The sequence below is a fragment of the Erpetoichthys calabaricus genome, chromosome 1, assembly GCF_900747795.2.
Source record: "Erpetoichthys calabaricus chromosome 1, fErpCal1.3, whole genome shotgun sequence".
NCBI lineage: Eukaryota > Metazoa > Chordata > Cladistia > Polypteriformes > Polypteridae > Erpetoichthys > Erpetoichthys calabaricus.
Window position 1 is genome coordinate 220,817,398 of NC_041394.2, and position 13,373 is coordinate 220,830,770.

A 13,373-nucleotide genomic window follows, 5' to 3' on the forward strand; every position below is an offset into this window, starting at 1 on the left:
GTAGTACTATATACTTTGAAAGAGCAGACAGCAAAATATTCAGAATGTAAGCTAGAAGATGTGTCCTCAGACATTTATAAAGATATTTGTAAAACATGAGTGAAGAAAAAAAAATCTGACATTTTACTTAATGTCCCCTCTGAAAAATAAATGAAATGTAAATAGTCTTCTGGTTTGTAACAGTTAATGAAAATGTTACAGTAAGTATACACGTTTAGAATACTCTATTATATGCATTTAATTTCTCTGTCAATTTTGTAAAGAACAGATGACAAATTTGCACAGAAGCAGCTCTACAAAGCCTTGACTAACAATTGACTATGTTCTCATTAAATTTGTTCATCTTCAGTGTTTCTTTAACATGACATCTACATCAAGGGACAGGCCAATCAGATTACAATTATTAACAAAGTTAATTGAACAATTTGCTATGTGACCCGATTACTGTCAGAATTTCAATTACAGGTCCTTGGGAAGAAAGTGGAGATCCATTACATTATGTGTTTTCAAGCCTGTGCCACGCTTGTTCAATCAGCTGAATCCATTAGTGTCATATAACTATTTCATGCAGCACTTTACAGAAGTTACAAGTTCTTGTGCAAATAAACAGTTTAAGTAATCCCCTATAAAGTGTTATGTTAAAATAGGAATGGATAGAAAGGCTACGGTTCAGAAGCATTGTGTTTTTTAATAAAATGATTAAATTCCTAGACATTTATATGGAGGAGTTCTTTTTTTTAAGTTCTTTGCTTTTTCAAGGAAGAACTGAGAATTAAAACAGTAGGGAGGAAGATAGGATAGACTGGCAGCCCACCCATGATGGGTTCCCAGGATAAGCTACAGCCACTCTTTTATTTACATTGATAAAACTGTAAAAATGCATCAATTAAAAAATTTATAAATGTACATGCATCTACTGTATGAATGTGTGCTTACTGTCTATTCAACTATTTTATGAACCTGCTTTTTTCAGTTATAAGGTCACAGTGAGATAGAACCATTGCAAAGTACAATGCCAGAACCTACCACTGAATAGATGCAAGTCTGTTGCAGGACATACTCACTCATTTAACAGCCCACACTGCACCTGACCATTCCAGGTTACTTTCACAAAACACAATAGCTTACAAATCACTGGCATTTGGAGAAAACAAAATTGTGTATGCAAGGAAAACAATCAATGCAGACAAGAGAACATGCAAATGCCACATAGACAATGACTGGGCTAGGATGTAAACCAAGGATTCTAGAGCTTTGAAGCAGCAGTGCTAATTGTGTTGTCATGCCACCCATATACCGAAGGAACCACAGCCACTTGGCAGGTTTGCACAACATCTTCTTTTTGTATGGTGTGTCAGCCAAAAATCTAAATGTAAAATGTAACAAGTGGTATTTGTTTTATTGGACCACACATCTTTGAAGAGACATAGAGTAATGGGAGGTTCCTTGGAAAAAGCATAAAAGAGATTCTCATTTTTCTATGTTTCTTTATGGTTTTGGTGGTGTTCCAGCTAAATTCTTTGCCATAACTTAGCCATATCTGCTGGGCAGTGTGGTACAACATTACAATAGTGTGAACATGCCTTCTGGTTACTGACAAGAATCACTGACACCAGGATTGCCAGGCACAGAAGAAGAGTCTACAGTATACAACAAAAATTTGAGCAATGTTCAGATAAATGAAGGTAGTTGCCATTGAACTAAACTCATGTGCCAACAAGATGATATTTTTATGCAAATGTCATCTATATTGTATTTCAAAGGAAAACACCATTCTAAGGCATTTTACTGTATTCTTCAATTTCTTGAATATGCCACACAAGGGCAAGTTCAGTGAATTATTCAGTAACAGGGACTGAGTGAGTGGTGGGAAGTAAATGACAACATAGTACTTTACAGCTACAGGTTTTAGCCACTAGGCCATGTACATGAGGCACACGTAAACAATAACATAATGCTGCTGGTCCACTGCTTCACTATTACCAGCCCATCCAAAGAAAATCTTTCTTTCAACTCTGCCCAAGCAATCAGTTTAACTTCATTACATAGGATCTTTTATGAATCTTTTATACCTGTTACCATTTCTAAGCCCTATGTCTTTAGAATATCTTTATACATTTTTGTGATATAATTATAGATCCCAGGTAGGTTAAATAACTTATTCAAAGTCAAACCACGCCAGAGTTGCATGTATGCACTTGTCTCATGTGAACTAGCATGTTCTCTTCCAGTGTGTTCATAGTTTATTGCATTTTACTGAGTGAAGCTTCTCTTATTCTCTACCCAGACAGTCATGTATTTGGAGATTTGCACCAACATGCAAAAGAAGACAGTCAGAGGTGGCTATGCTGTGATACTTTTGCATAATGTAACATTTCAAAATGACTTAAGTCAACTCAGGATCCCTGGGGTCCATAGTCAGATGCAAAGCCAGAACTGATCAACAGTTCATAGCAGAGCACACTCAGTACACACACCCTCATGGGGCCAATTCATTTATGACAAACATCATGTAATGGAGCACATGAAGAAAACCAACACAAAAATAGTAAACAATTTGAAAACATTACACAGATTTTGATCAGATGGGAGTGTGAACTCTAGGTTCATAAGACGGCAGAAGTAAGGTTTAAGTCTTAAAATGTCCTTCAGACAGTTGGAATTGCCAGTACCAACTATGAGAACTCATAGAAAACTGTGTACATTTTTCTAGTGTAGTCTCTAGCAAAAGATACTACCGGAGCCTTGTTTTACTTTGCTTAAACTGATAGTCTTTCCTGCTTCATGTCATTTTCATATTTAGAAGAGTCATAAGAAAAAGTTCACCATTTACCTGAGGTTGCTTTCATGCAAAATATGTGCTTCGGAACTCAGTGATAAATGAAGTAGAACTAGAGTAAGTGGTGATCAACAGTTTCAAAGATTAAAAAACAAAAAACAAAAAGAAATCTATAAACAGGTCTCAGAAGAAACAGTTTATGCAGTTTCTGAAATTCATCTAACCCTATTGCAAGGCAGACGAAAGCCCTTGTTGTCAAATAAAGTGAAACATTTAGCGTAACATTTTTTTGTGTTGGACTTCACCAGGCATTTAGACTGTACAGTGTACTGGTTTGATAGATGAGTTAGAAAAGCATAAGGGCAGACCTTGAAATCTCACTCACTGACTACTGTGTGACCCTGAAAAAGTGACATTTCTTACATTTAATACATGTATGACTATGCCTAGTATAATGGAAATTGGTGAGAACATATCTGACACAGTGACACAGTAAGTAGTGTTACTTCAACATAATGTTTGGACTGGTTTAGGTGACAGCATGATGTGCCTTCTTTGTGGAGCAGGTGTACTGTTCTTGTAATCAATAGTTTTTCTTTATGACTCCTGTTTTCACCAACAGTCAAAAGATACACCTATAGGTGTATACATCTGTAAACTTGGAATAGCAAGTTGGTCCAGTATAAATAGTCCATGAATGAGTAGGCCATGTGTTGCAGAATAGATAGCCTGAACAACTGATGACTGGATGGATGATTGGATATAAAGGTCTGTGAGGAACTGAGTGAAACATAGATTATATATATATAATATCATACAGAATAAAGTAGTTTAAATGTATTCATTTTATTTGTTTATTTGCCTTACCTTCTTATAAAGAATGATGGAGCAGCATCAGGTGCAAAGCCAGAATCAGTTATGGTTAAGAAATCAGTCCATTAAAGGGCATCCTCACATTTACACATATGCACACTAAATAAAGTTTGAATCACTGATTAACCTAAGATACATATCACTAGATTGTGGGGGAAAACAAAAGAGCAGAGAAAACTCATATATGTACAACAAGAATATCCAAACACAGACTACGTCTATGCATTTCATTATTCAACCCAGAATTCAGCAATACTATATGTATTGTGCCTCTGTATCTCTCTTCTTGAAACATATAAAAAAATCTTAATACTGAATGAGAAAATAACATTTTGCATGTACTATGCGGGTATGTGGAAAGCATTGACTATAAATATAGACACAAAGCCACAGTGACCTGTCTTAAATAATCATCATTTTGAAGTAGCTTAGATAAACCCTAGACTTGACTCTAAGCAAGAAAATTAACTCAATTTGAGTAAGTACAGTATAGGTTATTTTACACAGCACTATGGTTTGATATTTCTTCCAGGGTTTGTTCCACCGTTACACCAATTGACCAGAGGTGTTAAACAACTTAGTTAAGAGTGTTTGGTAAAGGGATGAATGAAGGCTATTAGAATGTGTGTGTCCTTTTTGTTTGATTGACCTGCATACTTGTATGTAAATAATGGCTCCAACATGCAACTGCCCAACACAGTGGACGTTGGGAAAAAGATTAATGCTACACTTCTGAAATCTAGTGACAGGTCAAAACTAATTTTCCAATGCAGTGTAGCATATTGGTTAAAGCTTTGGACTTTAGACTTCAAACTCTTAGGTTGTGGGTTCAAATCCTGCTACTGACACTGTCTGACCAAGAACAAGTCACTTCTCCCATGCCTGTGCTCCAATTGGAAAAAGGAATTTAATCAATTATACCTCAGATTTTGTAAGCCACCTTGGATAAAAGTGTCAACCATGTAGTCATGTTGTGGGTACAATGGCTGCTTATGGCTTCCCAACCATTTTTTTAGAATTTTATTTTCTGTAACTTCATCAGTTTTAGTATGTTGTACTAATAAAAATTAAACCATTTCTTCCATTAAATCGCAAATAAGTATTATTGTTCAATATTGCATACTCATTAGATGCCACCTGTTTTATACAAGAATATTTATTTTTGTATATATATTTTTTCCAAAATTCACCAGTACAGTACAGAATACTGTATGCTGACTTTGTTCGCAGAGATGAAACGCTGGCAAAAAAAATATTGTTATCGTGGCGCCCTCTGTGGACAGTTTTTGGAATATTGGCCAGACCTTGCACTGCTGTGCTTCACACAGTTTAAGCGCCTTTTAATAAGATTGGGATTAACGGATTAATTACTCGTTTTTATCAGACAGCCAACAGCGCGTAAAAATAACAACACTATTAAGAACTGCTGTTACCTAAAAATAACTCGGCAATTTCGATGCGACAAGTCTGTCCTTCTGTTTATTTATGCAGAACACAAGACTAAGGTATTAATATAAAGACATGTCTGAAAAAAATGCCAGCCTTGAAAGTGGCATTTCGGTTTGTGTTTCAAAGGTCGATGCTACTGTACATTTTATTTTTTTGCATCTGATCAAGTCTCCATTTAGACGGCGATTCTTGAGCAATCAACATTTCAGGAGAACACTTGTGAACGGGTTTTAAACTACAGGACGAAGCCCCCATGAGATTCAAATTTTACGACGTAGCCGGCCGGCCGCCCGGTGTATTCTCCCACATTCAAACCGCTGCATTCAGTTTTACACGCCCTGTCTCTTTAAAGCGACTTCTGCAGAGCTGCAGAAAAAAAGGCGCGTCTCGGAATTCCCGCCACGTGCACCCCGCCCTCTGCACGCCTTATGCCAATCAGGTCTTCCCAATTGGTCAGCATTCTTAATAGTGTTGGGCAACGGGGATTGTAATTGGTCCAAATCCCACTACTTATTCAAATGTATGTTTTATTTCGCTAATGAAACGCAATGCAAAGCCCTCAGACAAAAAATCCATGGGCGTCTCGTACTATGCTAAAGTAGTGCGTTTATTTACCTACATATATTATTATAAAATAGTACAAAAGTAACATTCGCGATTTTTAGCCTTTTCCGCATTTTCTTGGATGCAGCGCATATCGTGAGCGGGGTTGCCATCTGAGCATCATTACTTTTAAGGTTAAACCTTATTTTTACGGCGGCGGAGGGATATCTCCGCCCCCTTTACACGCGTCAAAATATTGGAGTTAAGAAGGAGAGACGACCTCAATTGAGCTTAGAATAGAAGAGAGAGGAAAAGATACAGTATCGTTGTTTATTATTTTGTGGCTGCTGTGTTTCTGTTTGTATTTTCCTTTTCTTCATTTGGACTATTAAATTTGACCAGGACCTAAAAGGAGCTTCTTACAACTCTGAAACAGATGAACGTTTTAAATCGAAGATAAACCTCTCGACCGCAACGCGGTGTGTTTCTCAGGTCGGATCTACAGTGACATTACTCCGTAGCTTTTGCTATACTGCAGCAGTGGCGGATCACAGAATTTCGATAAGGCGGGTGGTTCAGACGAAGAAGGAGACCGTCTTTAAAACGAATTGGTTTTGAGTCGGCATTCACTGATCAAGCTTTTTGTCGAAGTGATAACGTGAAGACGGCCTTCTAAGGATTTTATATTGATTTGCTAGATATGTTGCTGTCCAAGTTTGGATCTCTGGCTCATATTTGCAATCCGAACAGCATGGACCATTTACCGGTGAAAATCCAGTTACAACCAGGTATGCGTTCCTATTTTTTATTTGGCGCCGATAGTTTTTACTTTTGAAAAAACAGAATGCACGGTTTATTATTCTAATGACCTGGATCTGACCAGGAGAATGCTGTATTATTGCGTCCCCATGAACCTAATCTGTTTGTTTATTTCTAATGGATGGAGATTACACTGTAGTACTCAGATATGATCAGGTCAATATCGTATTTATTTTCCTAAAATGATTTCGGTTTAATTTATTATTTTTGTCTTGTGTGTTTCAGTGAAAGTCGAGAAGGAGCCATTCGAGAAGGTCTATCAAGTCGGATCTGTGGTGGGAAGCGGGGGATTTGGGACCGTGTACTCCGGCAATAGAATCTCAGATGGGCTCCCTGTAAGATACGCTTACACTGTATTTTTTAATTTTACATTTTACGTGGTCTTGACGACATGCAGTGTATTTATTTACCTGTGTTTTATTTCTTTCTAGGTTGCTATAAAGCATGTTGCAAAGGATCGAGTCACAGAGTGGGGGTCCATAGTAAGTATCAATTAATAAAATACAGTACTGTGAATATTGTGAGTTTGGGAGCAAGCTGAATTTTAAGACTAATTTAAATTGCGGATTATGGGTTGCATGTGATACGCCGTGCCTTAAGATACTAACCTGATTTTCTTCGCCTTTTTTCGTGTTGCAGAGCGGGGTGGTGGTTCCTTTGGAAATCATGCTTCTGAAGAAAGTTGGCTCTGGCTACCGAGGAGTAATAAAGCTGTTGGACTGGTATGAGAGAGCCGACGGCTGGCTGATCGTCATGGAGAGGCCGGAGCTAGTGAAGGATTTGTTTGATTTCATCACTGAAAAGGGCGCATTGGATGAAGATACTGCTAGGGGATTTTTTCGCCAGGTTTTGGAAGCAGTCCGGCACTGTTACAATTGTGGAGTGGTTCATCGAGACATCAAGGATGAAAATCTGCTGGTGGACTTGAGGAGTGGAGAGCTGAAACTAATTGATTTCGGGTCAGGGGCAATTCTGAAGGACACCGTCTACACAGATTTTGACGGTAGATATCTATCTATATAATATATATATCTTGTGTTTTTCGCATTTTTTTTTCGGTCGTTGGTTTTATAACATAGATGACGAATTAACGCAAGTGTTGCTTACGACAAACCAGCATTTTGGGGAGGGGGACGGTATGCGCAGGAACAGTACGAAGGCGATCCCCATATAATGACGCAGCACTCTATTGTGCATTGCCTTTTTAGGGCTTTCCTTGGGGCGATCTCTTTTGAAGTCCAGGTTTACTGTCGCTACGTGTATTTCGCATACATTTTTACCGCTTCACTAGAGGTGATGAATCTCTTGATCGGTTTGGATGCTCCCCCCCACCATGTAATTTGGTGAAATTTTCCGAAAGGTTCTGTTCGGAAGAATCGACCTTTATTATTGTGCGTGAGGCTTTCTACTTTTTTGACGTCGGTACCCCCACCCCCCACCCGATACTAAAAAGACCCTATTCTTTTAAAAACCTGTTCTCATGGAAATGTGGAAATGTGATCAGCTGCCACGTAACATCTGTTTGTTGTGAAACCTGAAGCTCGAGCCCACGTGACCACTGACGGGCATCACAGATTCCTGTTTTTGTTTGGTATCCAAGATACACCGATCCAGGGAGGGGGTTGGTGACGGTTTTTAAGTCTCCTTTTGTGATGGGTTTGGCGGCTGTGGAAGAACGTGGCCTGTGTGTGTGTGTGTGTGTTAAAAACCAAACAAAACAGCAGTGATGTAGTACAGCAGCCTACCGCCTCTACGCTTTGCAGGTTGCTTGGCCGGAGGGCGTGTGTGGGTTTCCATGCGTGACGATTGTTTATTTTGGTGCAGAGCTAGTGGAGATAGCAACGTGGCCTAGGATGCCAGCATTTATAAATCTGTGATTTGGTCTAAAGCACATTTTGTCTGGAAGACAATGATTTGACTAAATTGTTTCTCATTTTTCTTTTTTTTTTTTTTAAATAAAAAAAAATATGTTGCTAATGTTTTTTTTTTCCCCTTTAACTCTAGGTACAAGGGTGTACAGTCCACCAGAGTGGATCCGCTATCATAGATACCATGGCAGGTCAGCTACTGTGTGGTCACTGGGAGTGCTGCTATATGACATGGTCTGCGGAGATATCCCTTTTGAACAAGATGAGGAGATTCTAAGGGGTCGGCTGTACTTCAGGAGGAGAATTTCTTCTGGTATGTATTTTTGAGATAAGCTTATTGCAGGCTTTACCTAATACAGATCTCTTCCTAATTGATTGATATTCTGTTTACATGTCTTTAATAGCATGATATGGTCAACTCAAGGTTATGATTTAGCAGTAATTTTTTTTTTTTCTCCCAATTTCATGTATATTTCAGAATGCCAGCAGCTGATTAAGTGGTGCCTTTCCCTGAGGCCTTCAGATAGACCTACATTGGAACAGATATTTGACCACCAGTGGATGCGAACATCAGAAACTGCTAAAACAGAAGACTGTGATATTAGGTTGAGGACCATAGACACTGATGTATCTAGCACAAGTTCAAGCAAAGAAAGCCTATGATATATATAAATTTTTTAATTTAATTTTATTTATGGGAGGGGAACCACAACTCAAGGACTATGTGGTTGTTGCCAAGCTGGGGGAGGGAAATATGAAAATACATTTAATGTCTGCAATTTTTTTTTTTTTTTTTTGTTTTGGAGCGTTGTTTGACAGTCGAGCCAAGTTTTTCTTTCTTTCTCCTTTCATATTTTATATAAAGACTAACAGCATTTTCAAGTACAGTGACCTCTCAACACTATTGCAGACATTTGCTCTCATAGAGCCAGGACTTTTTTTTTTTTTTTTTCCTCAGTTTAGACTTAAGTTTTCTTTTGAGTGCCTTTTTTGAAAGCTGCTTCAATGGGACTCCAATCTTTTGAACCTATTGCATGTTTTTAGTGTACAGAGGAACTTGGCCTCCTTGCAAGTTGTTAGTTCCTTGTGCTTTTGTAAACATGCTTGGCAGATGAAGTTGAGTCCCATTCACTGGTGATGGAATACTTGAATCACTAACACTCACCCTGCACCCGTTCTTTCTCTGCTGCTTTAATTGAATAGAAAAAATCAGTCTATGTACCAACATGAAAATAAAATATTCAAAGCTTTATATACAGATGACACCCATCCTTAATTTCACCATCATTCAAAAAACAATAAGCCTTTTATTTATTTATTTATTTTTATTTTTTAAGAACTCCTTCCATCTTTCCATCAGGCTATTTATATGGCCAAGGTATTTTAGGGCATGGTTGTATATGCACAATCAATGCAATATTCAAGGACTCATTTATATAATTTTTTTATCTGTATAATCTATTTAATGTATTTTCTGTGTCCTTTTTTTTTAATTTATTTGTAAAAAATTTAGTCATCCACAGTGTTGATCTGTGGTTATTTATTTGTTTATTTATTTGTTTAGGTAAAAATCCATACTTCTTTCTTAAGGCATCCATTAGTCATTTCATGGGCTTTTTATTATTGCATTCCTGTCTATTGTAAATTATTTTTCATGCTTACAATCAGCTGTCAGTGTTCTGGAGTGGATTATTTGCATAAAGGGTGTGGTTGTTTTCCCCTGAAAAGCAATGATGTTCATTTTCCTTGAAAACCACACTGAAGTTTGACCATGGATGGCTGATTATATATTGTGTATAGTTATATTGTTTGGATAAAGGGTTTAAATTATTGAAGTTGTATAGTCTCCATGCACTGGCAATGGTATAGTAAGTTGGCAGATTAAACCATATTTAATTCAATAACTGTGTTTTTGTGCACTAGTTCTAGTTGCATTTTTTTGCAGCTTGGAGTTGAAAAAGCTTTTTTTGTTTTATTTTCCTTTTTCCAGTTTAGCAGTGGAGATACAGTGTATGGAGAAAATATTTTTTTATACGGAAATTCAAATAAATTGTTTTTGTATATAAGAAGTTTGTTGTGCTTTTTTATTAAACCTGTGATGATAAAACCATATATGGTGTGTACTTATAAGAAATAACTGAATAAAGTTTTTTAATAGTTTCAAATAAAAGTAGACACACTAAAATGTGTCAGCAGCACTTTGCATCTGAAGTCTCAATTTTTCATTTATAACCACTCATGGAAGCTTCAAAATAGAAATAGAAACCTGTTGCAACAAAATAACAAAACATTACCCATATTCATACAATATCCTGAAATGCACCAGAAATTACTGGTGCCTATACTATTTTGAGTTGTATTTGTATGACACAGAAGAATAAAATAGTAACAAAATGTTTATATGCAAGAGAATACAATTGTACCTTTCTTACATGATTCTTAGTGATTTAGCACACCTCAGCTTGTAGTAAGCAATGATTATCTCTTAAACTCCCTCTGACCAAACACGGTTGTGTTTGCTTAGAATGCAGAATTAGAGTCTTTGTGATGCTAAAAGAACCAGACAAGCTGAAGGCAATTTCATATTTATACAGAGAAAGTACTTTTATAAATTTTGTTATTTGAATAACAACATTGAAACTGAACTTTGCAGTCTTGGTCAACTATACTGAATTTATTTTTTTAACCAGCAGCAATAGTTTTATTTAGAAGAAGGAGGGCCCAAAACCAAATCCATCTTTTCTTAGTGCTTGTGTTTTGTTGTAGCTGCAGAAAAACAAAAGCTTACTACAGAATAACAGCAACAAAACTGCATGTTGTTACCTAGACATGCATACCAATATGTAATATACTCTGTCACATGCAGTAATTATTATTTTTTTAAATGTCCTTGTTATAATAGTAGATTATCTTGTCCAGAGGGTCTTATCAAACAATTATAAGGACACCATGCAAAAAAATTAGAAGATCAAGGTTTGTATTCAATTAACTGTTAATTAAATGTAGACATACTGAATGTTTGCTTATTTCTATACATTCACAGTACTATATATTGTACTTACAGTATATATACTGTAGCTGCAATGTTATACACAGTAAATATACATACTGAATATATATATGTGTGTGTGTTTTATGTAATGCTATACAGTACATGTGTTTATGTGTGTGTATATACTGTATGTATATATATATATATATATATATATATATATAAATACACATACTCCCAAGTATAGCAGATTTCTTACATTGATGAACGGTATTCCAGTCCATATAAACATATTTTACATATATATTGTATATGGCAAATAAAGTGAATTATTATTATATATGGCACACAGCTTTTAATTATCTCCTATTGACCATCAAAATTATTTTTAATGCTGTCTATGTAATGCTTTACTGCCCTCTGTAGGTCATTTGAAAAATAAACTACTTCACAGGACTGCACATAAAATCGAGAAGTGTTCCTTATGCCAGTCAAAGAATGATGTATAAAATTTGTAACTTTCATGTATTTAAATACTGCACAATTCATTATGAAGCACAAATGTTAGAAAATGCCAATATACAGTACTCACCCCAAAATAACTACATTTTCTGTTAAGAGCATGACAATGTTGAAAGAGGATAGGCATTAAAGCTGACTTCAAAACTGTCAAAAATATTGCTGGGCATTACATTTGCCATGGGACTACGATCATGATATTTTGGGTGGGTAAATTACAAAATAGATATATAGCTGTGTTGTAGTATTGTGTACCTCCAGCAATTATAGCAGTTACATTTTTACTGTTGGATTATTGACTCATTTCCAACAACCCATCTGTTCATCTGTTTTATATGCACACTTAATTCAGTACTTTTTGTTAAATGGAGCTGGAGTTTACGCTGGCAGTAAAAGCTACAACCTACTTATGCAACACAACCAGTCTCATACTGGGTTTCATTGGAAATACCAACTATCTAACAGTAAGTCTTTATTCTGTGGAAGAGAAAACATGAACTTAAATCAAAGCACACCCTAATAGGGAATCACACTTTGTGGTACAATTATTATGAAGTGGCATCTTTACTCAATGCAGAGCTATAGTGAATGCAGACCTACTGTAGCCTGTCTCTTATGTCTTTGTCTTACAAAGTCTGTTTCATTATTGGACTGTTCTCTCATTTCTGACCCAGTCAATGTGTGAAATTTGTATGTTATTTTTCATTTTTGCATGTTTTTCTCTAGGTACTTTGGCTTTCCTCCCTCATCCCGAACACTTAAGTGCAATTTGAGGGAATAGCTAATATGTTGAACTGTTGCCCTATCTAATGTTAATTTCTGCCACTTGCCAGTACTGTGTGTAGAGGTTATGATGCCCTGATAAACTGTTATGGAAAGAAGAGGTTCAGAAAATGGAGGATCTCACAGTTTGCACTTTTCATTTTTCCTTTATTTATTTTATAAATCAAAATGTAAACAAGACATAATTTGATCCTATATGTAATTAATGCTGCATTACTGACATTTATGTTTCAAATTAATTCAAATAGGCAGTTAAAATTGGAAGGGCCAAATCAACAAAAAAGCCAATATGATGTAATTCTGTACTTTGATTTTAAACAACAATTATAAAGGTAATGATCCATCCATGAATTTTGAATTGTAAAGTCTGGTTGGCCTGATAGCATCACAATTCTCAAACAAATATAATCAAATTCAAATTCACTAACCTGAAACAAATATATTCCCATTCAGATTCACTTGAAGACAGAACCTACTCATGTACACATAGATCTGACATGGGAATTACAGGATGCTGAATCTGTGAAGATTTTTATTTTATTTTATTTGAAGCAAATAATATTCCATACAATCAAGTCAAACTTAAACCAAAATTCAACCCCCACCCAAGCAAACAAGAGGACAGCCAACAAAACTAGGAAGAGTATCTTTTTCCCTGATATAGATGCTTATTCCAAAATGTTATTGATTTTCATCATGCCATATTTTAAAAATGTTTTGAATAGATCCTCTAAGTGAGAATGAGAAT

At 36.2% G+C, this 13,373-nt stretch overlaps 1 protein-coding gene across 1 annotated transcript; it reads left to right on the plus strand.

Annotated features, from left to right (window-relative positions):
* The first annotated feature begins 5,764 nt into the window (after window positions 1-5,764).
* pim3 (Pim-3 proto-oncogene, serine/threonine kinase) lies at window positions 5,765-10,400 on the plus strand. The gene is made up of 6 exons (XM_028812011.2): window positions 5,765-6,432; window positions 6,689-6,798; window positions 6,895-6,945; window positions 7,103-7,466; window positions 8,468-8,644; window positions 8,810-10,400. The coding sequence occupies exons 1-6, from the start codon at window positions 6,345-6,347 to the stop codon at window positions 8,992-8,994; spliced, it is 975 nt and encodes a 324-aa protein (XP_028667844.1). The 5' UTR covers window positions 5,765-6,344; the 3' UTR covers window positions 8,995-10,400.
* Window positions 10,401-13,373: the final 2,973 nt, after the last annotated feature.

What these genes read in the sequence shown, in the direction of transcription:
- pim3 (XM_028812011.2), top strand. Translation starts at nt 6,345, where the DNA reads ATGTTGCTGTCCAAGTTTGGATCTCTGGCTCATATTTGCAATCCGAAC. An exon ending in GAATCTCAGATGGGCTCCCT is followed by an intron (nt 6,799 to 6,894) that starts GTAAGATACGCT and finishes ATTTCTTTCTAG; the next exon opens with GTTGCTATAAAGCATGTTGC. An exon ending in CAGGAGGAGAATTTCTTCTG is followed by an intron (nt 8,645 to 8,809) that starts GTATGTATTTTT and finishes TGTATATTTCAG; the next exon opens with AATGCCAGCAGCTGATTAAG.